At 45.8% G+C, this 13,614-nt stretch overlaps 1 protein-coding gene and 1 long non-coding RNA gene across 2 annotated transcripts in view; one reads left to right on the top strand and one right to left on the bottom strand.

Moving 5' to 3' along the window:
• Window positions 1-2,605: 2,605 nt before the first annotated feature.
• On the top strand, window positions 2,606-6,229 carry LOC101616814 (interferon-induced transmembrane protein 1-like). Its single transcript, XM_004653890.2, has 3 exons — window positions 2,606-2,760; window positions 5,226-5,599; window positions 6,080-6,229. Exons 2-3 carry the CDS (start codon window positions 5,402-5,404, stop codon window positions 6,227-6,229), a joined length of 348 nt encoding a protein of 115 aa, XP_004653947.2. The 5' UTR covers window positions 2,606-2,760; window positions 5,226-5,401.
• Window positions 6,230-8,309: 2,080 nt separating this feature from the next.
• The window catches only part of LOC123453343, a 30,633-nt gene continuing 25,328 nt past the window's right edge, over window positions 8,310-13,614 (bottom strand). Inside the window, exon 3 of the long non-coding RNA XR_006632745.1 lies at window positions 8,310-8,371. This is a non-coding gene — a long non-coding RNA (uncharacterized LOC123453343). The remainder of the gene's footprint in view (window positions 8,372-13,614) is intronic.

Below are 13,614 nucleotides of genomic sequence, written 5' to 3'. Positions count from 1 at the left end.
ACCCTTTTGTTCATCGGGCTTCACATGCATACTGGGAAATTGAACCCAGGCTAGCAAGGTTTGCAAGCAAGTCCCTTTAATTGCAGAGGATCTCCCCAGCATTTTATTTAAAATTTTTTGAATCAAGGTCTCACTGTAACAGAGGCTAACCTGAAACTCACTCTGTAGCCCAGACTCATCTTGTACCCATGAAGATCCCCTTTCCTGAGCCTCCCAAATACTCAGATTAAAGGTGTGTGACACCACTCCCACACCCATCTTTTTTTTTTTTTTTTTTTTTTTTTGGTGTTTTGAGATTTGAGATAGGGTCACACTGGCCCAGGCTGACCTGGAATTCACTATGTAATCTCAGGGTGGCCTCCAACTCACGGAGGTCCACCTACCTCTGTCTCTCAGGTGCTGGGATTAAAGGCGTGTGTCACCAGCCTGGCTCTTTTAATTCTTTTTTTTTAATTAAAAATTTTTATTAACATTTTCCATGATTATAAAATATATCCCATGGTAATTCCCTCCCTCCCCACCCCCACACTTTCCCATTTGAAATTCCATTATCCATCATATTACCTCCCCATTACCATCATTGTAATTACATATATACAATATCAACCTATTAAGTATCCTCCTCCCTTCCTTTCTCTACCCTTTATGTCTCCTTTTTACCTTAGTGGCCTATGCTACTAAGTATTTTCATTCTCACACAGAAGCCCAATCATCTGTAGCTAGGATCCACATATGAGAGAGAACATGTGGCACTTGGCTTTCTGGGCCTGGGTTACCTCACTTAGTATAATCCTTTCCAGGTCCATCCATTTTTCTGCAAATTTCATAACTTCATTTTTCTTTACCGCTGAGTAGAACTCCATTGTATAAATGTGCCACATCTTCATTATCCACTCATCAGTTGAGGGACATCTAGGCTGGTTCCATTTCCCAGCTATTATAAATTGAGCAGCAATAAACATGGTTGAGCATGTACTTCTAAGGAAATGAGATGAGTCCTTTGGATATATGCCTAGGAGTGCTATTCTTTTAATTCTTAAAAAAAAAATAATTTTTATTTTTGTTTGGTTTTTGAGGTAGGGTATCACTCTAGCTCAGGCTGACCTGGAATTCATTATGGAGTCTCAGGGTGGCCTCGAACTCGCAGCGATCCTCCTATCTCTGCCTCCCAAGTACTAGAATTAATGGCGTGAGCCACCACGCCCAGCTAAAATTCTTTTTCTTTTAATTTTTTTTCTCAATTTTTATTAACATTTTCCATGATTATAAAAAATATCCCATGGTAATACCTTCTCCCCCCACTTTCCCCTTTGAAATTCCATTCTCCATCATATCCCCTCCCCTTCTCAATCAGTCTCTCTTTTATTTTGATGTCATGATCTTTTCCTCCTCTTATGATGGTCTTGTGTAGGTAGTGTCAGACACTATGAGGTCATGGATATCCAGGCCATTTTATGTCTGGAGAGAGCACGTTGTAAGGAGTCCTACCTTTCCTTTGGCTCTTACATTCTTTCCACCACCTCTTTTGCATAGACCTTGAGCCTTGGATGGTGTGATAGAGATGTTAGTCAGTATTCCAGTCACTTCTTTCCAGCACTATGATACTTTCTGAGACATCCCAAGGTCACTGCCATCTGAAAAGAGAAGATTCTCTATCCAAAGTGAGAGTACCGTTAATATAAAGGTATAAATATTAAGAGAAGTGCTTACTGGGCAGTTTGATAAGCATAGTATATACATTTTTCCCAACATCAGCAGATGTTACACCCCTAGGGCTCATGTCTACCCCTGTTTTAAGACTTGCTCTAATTTTTTGAAAGATACTTTTTAGTAAAAATTTTATTGATACACACAGCCCAGCTAAAATTCTTAAGTGATGTAATAATGAAGGATTTATTAAAAGTAAGAATACAGCCAGGGGTGGTGGTATATACCTGAAACCCTAGAACTTGGGAGGCTAAGGCAGAAAGATGAGGCGTTCAAGGCAGCCTGGACTATGTAGTGAGCTTTGGGGCTACTATGTAGCCTAGGTTACATAATAAGACTGTGGTGGTTTGATTCAGGTGTCCCCCATAAACTTAGGTGTTCTGAATGCTAGCTCCCCAGCTGATGGATATTTGGGAATTAATGCCTCCTGGAGGGAGTGTATTGTTGGGGGCGGGCTTATGGGTATTAAAGCCAGTTTCCCCATGCCAGTGTTTGGCACACCCTCCTGTTGCTGTGTCCCACCTTATGTTGGCCAGGGGGTGATGTCCACCCTCTGCTAATGCCATCGTTTTCCCCTGCCATCGTGGAGCTTTCCCTCGAGCCTGTAAGCCAAAATAAATCTCTTTTTCCCAGAAGCTGTTCTTGGTTGGGTGATTTCTAACAGCAATGCGAACCGGACTGCAAAAGACCTTGTGGAAGGTCCCCACAGCACAGGAAGTACACAGGGTCAGGAGAAGGAAGATTCTGATGGGTTGGAATATATCTGAAATTCTAGAGCTGGACCCTAAAAGATGAATGAAACTGACACCCCTGCAGCTAGACTGAAAACTAACTTACGTGAATTAGAAATTAAAGTGGAAACGTCACTGCCAAGCACCTAGCGATAAGAAGGAGCCCCAAGGAACAGTAAGGACAGCTGCCCATCAACGAATCAGATGACGTGGGCCACTCCCAGGACAGACACAAAGTGCTAAAACTACTCAAGAGGAAAGACATCTGACAGACCTGTGACAAGGGCAGAGGTTACATGAGCAGCTCTCAGTCTACCCTCAGGTAAGAGTCCAGGCCCAGAGGGCGGCGGCGCCAAATCCTACCCAATACTTTCACGACAATGAGTGTCAGGTCATCACAAACTTTGCCAGAAAAATGGAAGTTGGGCAGGCACTTCCCAACTCAACTCATTTCTTTGCCCCAATAGTTCCTTGATAATCAGCACCAGAAATATCTCATTGGGGGTGGGGGGGGGGTGGGGGGGACACAGCCAGACACAACTCCTTAGCAAAACCCTTCCAAACTGAATGCTGGAACATTCAACTATACCCCCTGACCTGGGCATTCTCCCAAGAGCACACCTCCATAGAACCGGACTTGGTTCTGTCAGCCCCACAGCCTTCTCTTGCCCCTACCGGTATGCTCTCCTTCAAGAGCCTGACCGTGAACTTGTATTTCATCTTCTCAAAGAAAATCCAGTAGTTTAGGGCTCGTGTCCCCGTCACTGCCGCTCTTTCTCACGGTCTGATGTAAATGACTGAGATCAGGAGTGCTCACAGGGTGATAAGAGCATGGTGACATGTCAGATGATAGCATTTCCCCTTACAAGAGACTGTGGGTGCTGGTGGCCCTGGGGCTACGGGTGTCTTTTAGGGGGCAGAAACTGAACTGGGTTATGACTGGAACCAAATGTCAGCTTTACCGTCATAAAGGCCACTGAAAGCATTTCTGGAATTATTATGTCCAATATGCTAAGAATTTTGGAGGTCACTGGACAGGTCTGAGTCCGGAATAAGTGCACAATGGTGTTCGCTTCTTCTTCCTCCTTGATTCTGCTGTCAAAAATAGCATAGAAGGCGGGCGTGGTTGCGCACACCTTTAATCCCAGTACTCGGGAGGCAGAGTTAAGAGGATCGCTGTGAGTTCAAGGCCACTCTGAGACTACAGAGTTAATTCCAGGTCAGCCTGGACCAGAGTGAGACCCTACCTCGAAAAACAAAAAACAAAACAAAACAAAATAGCATAGAGGGGGTTCAAGAGATGGATTAGCAGTTAAGGCATTTGTCTGTGAAGCCTAAGGACCCATGTTCAACTCTCCAGATCCCATGTAAGCCACTTGCACAAAAGTGAGGCAAGCACAAGGTCACACATACCCACTAGGTAGCACAAGTCTGAAGTTCGACTGCAGTGGCTGAGGCCCTGACATGCCAGTTCTCTCTCTCTTCCTCTCTTGCTCTCTCTCAAAAACAAAAATAAAGTAGTAAATAAGGCTGCAGAGATGGCTTAGTGGCTAAGGTACTTGCCTGCAAAGCCTAAGGACTCACGCTCAATTCTTAAGGTCCCACGTAAGCCAGATGCACAGGTGGCACACATGTCTGGAGTTTGTTTGCAGTGGCTGGAGGCCCTGGCACGCCCATTCTCTCCCTCTAAATCTCTCTGTCTCCCTCCCTCTCATATATACATAAATAAATAAATAGCAAATATCATCCACCCACAGAACATGAGCTGCATCTCTTCTTGGCCTTCTGCTGGCTTATGCCATGGCTTTCATAAATTTTATTTCCCAGCTGTAGATGTTAAGCACACTCTGCTTGGATTCTTCCCTAACTACTAACTTTTTCTTTTTTTTGGTGGCGGGTCTGGGGAGGGTTTCAAAATAGGGTCTTACTTTAGCCCAGGCTGACCTGGAATTCATTACAGAGTCTCAGGGTGGCCTCATACTCACAGCAATGCTCCTACTTCTGCCTCCCAAGTGCTGGGATTAAAGGAGTGCATCACCATGCCCAACTCATACTATTAATTTTAATTAAGATAAAGTGTAGGGCTGGAGAGATGGCTTAATGGTTAAGGCACTTGCCTGAAAGGCTTAAGGACCCATGTTTAATTTTCCAGATCCCATGTAAGCCAGATGCACAAGGTGATGCATGCACAAGGTGATGCATGTGCACAACATAGTGCATGCATCTGGAGTTCCGTTACAGTGGCTAAGGCCCTGATGCACCAATTCTCTCTTTCTCTCACTTTTTCTATCTCTCATTAAAAAAAAAAAAAAATTAGTGCACATGAGGGCTAGAGAGATGGCTTAGCAGTTAAGGTGCTTTCCAGAAAAGCCTCAGGACCCAAATTCAAGTTCCCAGGACCCATGTAAGCCAGATGCACAAGGTGGTGCATGTGTCAGGCATTCGTTTGCAAAGGCTGGAGGCCCTGGTGCACCCGTTCTCTCTCTCTCTCTCTCTCTCTCTCTCTCTCTCGCAAATAAAATAAATAACTTAAAAAATTTTTAAAGTACACATGATTCTTAAAAGCAAAGTCATAGTAACTATGAATCAAATAAATCACATTAAAACAAAATGAATCGGGGGAAAGCACATCACAGCTCAGTATCACAAGTTCAAGGTTACTGACCTGAGCAGCAGAAATGTGGCAGGAGAGTGAGCCGCTGCCCACCTCCTCCCTTGTGCACATGGGGTGCTCACAAAGGGCCTTGGTGGGAGGTGAGACTTGATACTGTGTGATTTGCTCTCTAGAAAATTCATCATCTTGCATCAGGAAACAGTCTTTGGAGAATCAGCCCCTTCAGCTGAAAGGACGGCCCCTGAGCAGCACCAGCCTCCAGAGCCCGCGGCAGACCAGGACCTCTCCCCTACAACCGCTCTTCCCAGCCCGTCTTGGCTCACAACAGCACGTCTCTCAAAGCCAAGAGATGCCTAAGGAGCAGCATGAGGTGGCCATGATGGGGGCACCCCACAGCTCAGCTTCTATGACCACCACCATCAACATGCCCAGAGAGGTCTCCCTGCCTGACCACGTGGTCTGGTCTCTGTTCAACGCACTCTTCATGAACTTCTGCTGCCTGGGTATCGCTGCCCATGCTTACTCCGTGAAGGTACGTGTGACGGACGTGGGGAGGGATGGTCCGGGAAGGTGTGTGAGCCTGTGGCTTCAGAGCATCATTTGGGATGTGTGGGGCCTCGTGTTTTACATGTGTGTGACAGTGCGCATGCGTGCATGCACACATCATGTGTGCATCTTGCGAAGTGGAGTTTGCTGGGGAGGCACAGGGTGAAGCTGCCTGGGGATCTGAGGCTCAGATTTTGTTCTTATAATTCCTGAAATGTCCCCTCACCCTTCAGACTGTGGCCCCAGGGTGTCTGTAAAGTGCAAGAGGACTCGTGAGAAGCATTGTCCCACGATGGGGGGAGGAGCCAGTGCTGGGTCACCCCACAGTCTGAATGTATAAGAGGAAGAAGGCACTGACTTGAGGGAGGGAGGCTGCAGTGGACGTTGCTGATTGGGTTGGCGAATTCACAGACCTTGGCTCTCAGATGACCGGCTCCAGGGCCTCTAACCACCTGCCGTCCTCCAATCTAGGCACCAGAAGGTGGTGGGCGACGTGACTGGGGCGCAGGCCCATGCCTCCACCGCCAAGTGCCTGAGCATCAGCGCCCTGGTCTTCCGCGTCCTCACAGCTGTTATCTTCATCATTAGGACCACCAGCTCCGTGCTAGCCATGGGAGCTGTTGCCCAGTAGCCAGAGTATGGCTTCTTGTCCTGCTGTGTGCTCCAATGACTTCGGCTGCCCCTCACCCTGCCAATGAGGCCCTGACCCTTCACCCCACATCGGTGCAGATGTTACATTCACACATCTGCCTATAGTGGATTCAATAAAGCCCATACGGTGTGACTCTGTTTCTCTGCCTGGTTCTCTACCAAGAAACCTCCCTATCTAAGGGGGGGAAAAGAAAGTCATCCTTTTGGGAGTTTTTTTGGATAGGATCCTTGATCCTCCTTCTGTGTATTTACCTCCTTGGTATCCACTACCCCAGGCCGCGTGTCCCAGGGAGTTCCCAGTACAGGGGTTAAAGACAAGACCTGGGTCCCTGTCCTTCTACTCAGACAAGTTGAATTCCCCAGTTCTGTTGTGGCCTTGGATGTCATTCTCGCCTCCTAGGCTGACAATGCCCACAAGCCACTGGGTGTCGCTAAGGGAACTCGATGTCCCCACATTTCCTCCCCCATCTCCAGCAGTGTTGGGCTTTATGCTGGATCCAGATGTCGGTGGCAGTGTTAGGTGGTGAGAGACACAGCTCCCTATGGGTCAGTGGGCAGCAGGAGGTCCTGGTGAAGGAACTTCAGGGAGGATGCTCAGCTCCAGGCGCTCCCTGCCGGAAGCTTGCGGAAGCGCTCTGCGAAGCTGGAACCATGTGACATGGGTGGGTCACCCTGTGTTGGTGTAAACATCCAGTGCTATCACTCAGGGTACCCCGAGGTCTGTCCCTCATAATTAGTCTGGCGTTTTTCAAAATTCCTTCAGCGGCATCATGGATTTGGGAAGGGGAGGCGCTGCAGTAGCTTCTGCCAAGGTGGATAAGGGTCCATCCTTTTTTTTTTTTTTTCTTACGACAGTGTCCAGAAATATTTATTGATATATTCCATTGTAATTAAAAATAAATATACATTATATTTATTCTAATACATGCAGTCACTTATTAAATATCCTAGCTTCATATCTATATTCACGAGACTATTATAAACTACTTAAAAGATCTATATATAGCTTTTCTTGAATTATAAGAGATGAATTTCAGTAACTATATGTATACACACACACACACACACAAAACACATACCTCTGAAACAACACAATGAAGAAATTGTAATTTCAAGCCCCTGTGCTTCGTAATAAATCTTGTTTCTTATATGTTTAGGTCCCACCATCCCATACTTCTAGAAGTTGAGCAAGATAACCTAGGAGCTTGGAGTGTAATTCAGTGGCACAGTGCATTCCTCCTAAGTGTTGATCCCTGGCACCACAAAGGAAGGTGGGAATGGAGGCAAGAACAAAGAGAGGGGGAAGGATCAAGAGAGGGAGATTGGACAATTACGTAAGTTTTAATGAAAACCTGATCAGGTACAGATTTTTATTTAATTTTTCTATAAGGTTCAGAAAGTTATAGCATTCATTTAATTAAAACAAATTTGATTGAAGTCCCAATTCTGAGGTTACTGGTAAGATCTCAAGTAAACAGGCAAAGCTGTCATCTGTATCAAATATATGTCAGACTTAAAACTTCAATAGGCAAGTAGGAGCAAAAATTGTGCAGTTTTTCTATCTTCTCCAGAGGTTGCAACCTCAGAATACTTTGTGGTTTGAGAAGTTAATTGAATTCAACTTAAGTATTAATAAAATGACCTTGAAGTAGCAAATAAATGGAGGACAAAAGGTAACAAATAAAATTCTATTAACTGGGGTATAATTTAATACCAGGAAATCAATACATACACATCCAACTTCAAGAAACAGTGAAGTAATTTCTGACATTTACAATTTCTGTAATACTCCAACAGTTTATTCATAAATAACTGAAGGATATTAAATTCTAACAACTACTTTTTTTCTGAGTATTTCTTTAAGTTTAAGAATTAATCACTAATAAAATTACAAGCAAAAATGTCACTTCTACAAATCCATTTTCCTTTTAAAAATAGTCCATATAGGGCTGAAGAGATGGCTTAGCGGTTAAGCGCTTGCCTGTGAAGCCAAAGGACCCCTCTTGGAGGCTCGATTCCCCAGGACCCACGTTAGCCAGATGGACAAGGGGGCGCATGCATCTGGAGTTTGTTTGCAGTGGCTGGAGGCCCTGTCGTGCCCATTCTCTCTCTTCCTCTTTCTCTGTCAAATAAATAAATAAAAATAAAATATATTTTAAAAGATGATGTTCATTAAAATAGCTCCATTTTCAGTTCATTTGAGTCATTGATAACTTGACAGAAGGGCAATTGGGTAGCTGTAAGCATGCATTTGTTCTTGTTCTGGACTACAGCACAGCAGTGAATGGTTACGATGCAGTGTGTGATGCTTGGAGTTAGGTGATACGGAAACATGCTCTGAGCACTCACTGAATCTGACTTTCTAGGGGTGACGCTCTGTTCGTAATGAGGCTTCCACTAGCTGTTTTCTATAGTCCCGGGTGCTGCTCAGTGTGGTATCACCAGTACATATTTGGCATTTATTTAACGAAAGCATATCCATGGAAAAACAGTACTATGCTCACAAAATAAATTCCCCCCAAAATACAACATGCTTTTAAAGATTCTGTAAGAAAATACTATTTAGATATCCAAACTAAATTGTATTTGAATTGAACCTACAGTTGCTATGATAAATAGGCTTCAGTCATTTTTGGTCTTTTTAATACTTAAAAAAATACAAGTCAATTGACAATCTCAGCTTTACAAAATACAGAGAAATCATTCTTCCTTTTGTTCCTGGAAAACTCATTACCAAAAGTGATACCAAACATTTACCTTGAGAAATAAGCTTTTACAAGATATTCATAAAGCTTTAAAATAACAAGAATAACATGAAGGGAAGACTTTTCCTAGTTAATAAACGCATCCTTTTTTTTAAAAAAAAATATTTATTTATTTGCAAGCATAGAGAGATAGAAGAGAGACACAGAATGGGCACACCAGGGCCTCCAGCCACTGCAACTGAACTCCAGATGCATGTGCCTCTTGTGTATCTGGCGTATGTGGGTCCTGGGGAATCAAACCTGGGTCCTTTAGCTTGGCAGGCAAACACCTTAACCCGCTAAGCCATCTCTCCAGCCCAGGGTCCATCCTTAACAGGAAATGGTAGGAGCACTTCTGTAGGCTCAAGGGATTGGATACCCTGTTCAGGATGGCAGCAGAGCCCCCTGCATGGGTCAGGATCCCGACCAGTCCCATATCCTTGATTGGCAGTACAGACCAGTCCTAACTATTAGTGAGTATGTCCTTCCCTAATCATAGCTGCACAGTGAGTGCACGCTACCCTGCAGCTCCCCCAACCTCCACATCCTGCGCTTCATTGTATTGAGAGTTTGGGTTGAAATTTGCAAACACGACCGTGAGCAAAATTGTAAATAGAGTTATGATAACAGGTTCCCGTCCCCCAACCCCTGGGGACCAGGAGTTCCTCCTCCAGCCAGTCCTAGGGCCATCTCTCTTCTGGGAGGAGTCCTCTCCACATGTGTCCATGCAAAAGAGACCTCTCAGTGGGGGGGACATTGCTATTTGTCTGCCACTTGCGCTTGTCACCGTCTGGGCGATGTGGGTCTTGGTGCTGTGTGGGTCGATGTGGGTCTTGGTGCTGAGGGCTGGGGGGGGGGCGGGGAGGGGGAGAGCAGGGCTCTGCAGTTCCCGGCCGGCCCAGCGCCAGCACTTTCGATTTCTCGAAAAGGAGTTTCCATTTCCTGGATCTGAGCATATTGAAACTTGGAAGGGGTAACAAAAGGGGCGGAACCCAAATCCGAGGATTAGGTTACTCCATGTCAGAATGGCAGGGAGGACTGAGTCGGAGGAGCTTCCTGCCCAGGACCCCAAGTCAGGGCTTGTCCCACCTCCCCTACCTCCTTGTTTGGAATGGGGGTCATGGAATTTTCCACAGGCCTGGAGAGTCTCCCCAGCTCAGGCCAATGGCTGTTAACATCTCCCTGTCCCTAATAAGTGCTCCAGAGAGGTCCCAAACAGCCTGGACACTCTCCACCTCTAGAGCGCCCCTCCTCACTGTGGGGTCCCCCTCTGCTGAAATCCAGGTTCTTCCCAGGCTGCCCTGCTGCAGATGAGGGTTGGGATTCACTATGGAGTCTCAGGGTGGCCTCGAACTCACGGAGATCCTCCTACCTCTGCTTCCCAAATGCTGAGATTAAAGGCGTATGCCACCACGCCTGGCTACTTATACGGAATTCTTAAGTGTGTCCCCCCAGGGTCACAGTGAGGGAGCCAGGGCAGCTGAAAGAATCAAGGTAAGTGCCTTTGTAGTGAGGGACACATGAATCACTTACCACTTTGGCCAGTTCCAATAACTTCACATGAAATTGCTTCCCCAGTGTCACTCCAGGGCCATGATGGAAGGAGAGGGCCAACCAGCCTGACTCCAGGGCCTCCTGACCCACCATTCATCTACCGGCTTTAGCCAACAGGGCCCCCAAAAGGTGGAATGCGGTCTGCTTGGCTCCCTGCCATTTACCCCAGCGAAAAGCCTTTGAGGGCACAGTCCACTGAGATGTGCACCCAGGAAAGGGACCTTGCGGAGGGAGCAAAAGCACCATAGTTCACCTATGGGGTGACCCACATTCAGTTAAACGACAGAAAGCGAGAGGAAACAGGTGACCACAGAGCAGGCTGGAAGCCAGCATCTAGCATAAGCCACAATCCACATGTTGCCAGAAATAGAGGCTCGCCTGACTTCTGCCACCTTGCCTGTGGCTCCAGCTCCAGCACCCTCCTTGCAAGCGCAGGATCAGTAACCACGAAGGAAGCAGAGGGTCAAGATGGCACGGGCGGAGCTCTCTCCCTGGGCAGCCCGGCTTCAGCCAAAGCCTGAGAGTATGGAGGGAGCCAGCCTTCGGGAGGTACCCAGAGGAACCTGCCTGCTGGGTGTTCTTTCTGCGGAGGCTTTTAGCTTTTCAGCACTGCTGTGAGACATCAGGGGCACGTGAAGAAACAGAGGATGAATTGGCAGTAAATAAAGCCCAAAAAGGTGTAACGTGATTGAAAATGACTTGTAATTATATTTGCTAGAATTCCTAGAGCACCCTACGCATGTCATCTAGCTTCAAGTGCATATGAGCTAATAAGAAAATGAAACAGACAAAAAATAAACCATAGTGACTGGGTAAGTATTTAACACAAATCTCTCAAAAGTATTTAACACATATCACAAACAACCTGAAAGCACATGAAATAGCATTGTGGGGAAGAAAAAAAAAAGCCGCACCTCTGTTGAAGGGTCTAGTAGGCAGACCAACGATTAGAAACTTCTTTCTGATTATGGGGTTGGGAAGATGGCTTAAAGGTTAAAAAGCACTTGCTTACAAAACCTGCAGGCCAAGGTTTGATTTCCCAGTACTCACATAAAGCTAGATGCACAATGTGGCACATGCCTCTGGAGTTTGTTTGCAGGGCTAAGAGGCCCCGGTGCACACATACACTCTTTCTCTGCTCATAAATTAAAAAATATATATTTTAAAAGAATTTTATGATCGTGGGGGAGTTGGAATCTTGCAGATCCTTAGCCAAGTTATCTTTGCCTATCTTTATTCCCCTTCAAAGCCATTTTTACCCACCTCTGTGTCTGACCTAACATACTTGTGGCTGACCATCACATGAAACCTGATGGAATGTATTAACTTAGAACACAGATAGATTCATCAAGCCCAAAGCTAAGAAAGTCAGCTGAGACATATAGCAGAGTTTCCTCCACTTTGCTGTTACTGACCTACAAAGTCCCCACCAACATATGTAGCAAATGCCCTGACCTGCGGTTTCTTTGTTCTGTGATTATGCAAAGTTCTTGTAACCACTTCTGTGGTAGAACATGTTACTCAGGCCAACATGAATCAGTGTTTCCTCTCCATAGTCACCCATCTGGCTTCGAATAGACAATCTTTTTATTTTTATTTTTATTTTTATTTTTATTTTTTGGGGTTTCGAGGTAGTCTCACTCTGGCCCAGGCTGACCTGGAATCCACTATGTAGTCTCAGGGTGGCTTTGAACTCACAGTGTTCCTCCTACCTCTGCCTCTCCAGTGCTGAGATTAAAGGTGCGCACCACCACGCCGGGCTCAGAATAGATGATCTCTTATTCCCTTTGAGGTGAGAACCATGTTGTGCACTGACAAACTGAACCTGAAATGGAGCCCTCAGTGATAGGAATTAGAGAGTACATTAGCTCTCAAATTTGTAGGTAGCTAGTTGGGGTTTCAGACCCAGAGAATATCACTAATGCCAAGTCCAAAGAACAGGGACTAAATTGCAAAGAGCCTTGACTTACCATGACTCACCAAGATGTCAGCTAGCCACTAGCCCTTGTTCCTTTTCTAATTTTTGTTTTTAATTTTAGAGAGAGTAAGAGAGAGAGAGAAAGACAGACAAAACTGGCATACTAGGGCCTCAGCCACTGCAATCGAACTCCAGATGCTTGTGCCACCTAATGGGCATGTGAGACCTTGCACTTACCTCACCTTTGTGCATCTGGTTTACGTGGATCTGGAGAATCAAACATGGGTCCTTAGGCTTTGCAGGCAGGCACCTTAACCACTAAGCCATCTCTCCAGCCCCTTTTGTTCCTTTAATTTTTTTTTTCATGAGAGAGAGAGTATTGGTGCACCAGGGCCTCTAGCCACTGCATTTGAACTCCAGATGCATGCACCACCCCCTGCACACGCTTGACTGTATGTACATGCATCATCTTGTGCGTCTGGCTTATGTGGATTCTGGGGAGTTGAACCTGGGTCCTTAAGCTTCACAGGCAAGTGTCTAAACTGCTGAGCCTTCTCTCCAACCCACTCGTTCCTTTTTTTTTTTTTTTTTAAATCAAAATCCCCCATATACATTCAAGATAGCCAATTTAGTTCACTCTATCTTGATGCCTAATTTGTATCCCCCAGGGTGGACCCTGTACACACTTAAAATAACCATCCTAACCAACCCTGACCTGCTGTACAGTCCAGCCCTGAGGGTATAAGAGCCCCTGGTCCCAGTCACCAGCTTGGGAGCTTTCTGCTTTGTTTTCTAAGAATAAATCTCTGCTTAACATACCCATCTATGTGGTCTACATACTGTAAGACAATGGACTCAAGAGAGCCACTGGCATGGGGAGTTTTCATGACCACTGAGTGTCCACCTCTCTGACTCCTAAGCTAAGCCCAAAAGGAGCTGAGAAAGGGTTCAGGCACTCTCCAAATCTGCAACACAAGGATGAGGCCCCCCCCCTCACCAGGGACGTCATCTAGGTTGGACCAGCTTTCACCAGAGGAGCCAGCTAGATTGGACCAGTGATTAATTTGGGCCCTTTGTACCCAACTGTCTGTGTTGCCTCCTCAGGTGGATGTCAATGAGTTGTTTTTGACATTGGACTTCCCATTGGTT

The sequence above is a fragment of the Jaculus jaculus genome, chromosome 1 (assembly GCF_020740685.1).
Source record: "Jaculus jaculus isolate mJacJac1 chromosome 1, mJacJac1.mat.Y.cur, whole genome shotgun sequence".
In the NCBI taxonomy this organism is placed as follows: domain Eukaryota; kingdom Metazoa; phylum Chordata; class Mammalia; order Rodentia; family Dipodidae; genus Jaculus; species Jaculus jaculus.
Note: the sequence above shows the minus strand (reverse complement) of the source record. Positions and strands in the feature narration are given on the sequence as shown.

Excerpts from the sequence above, each read along its gene's own strand:
- LOC101616814 (XM_004653890.2), top strand. The coding sequence starts at position 5,402 with ATGCCTAAGGAGCAGCATGAGGTGGCCATGATGGGGGCACCCCACAGC. Across the intron at positions 5,600-6,079 it reads TGAAGGTACGTGTGACGGAC|GTGGTGGGCGACGTGACTGG; the intron begins GTGGGGAGGGAT and ends AGGCACCAGAAG.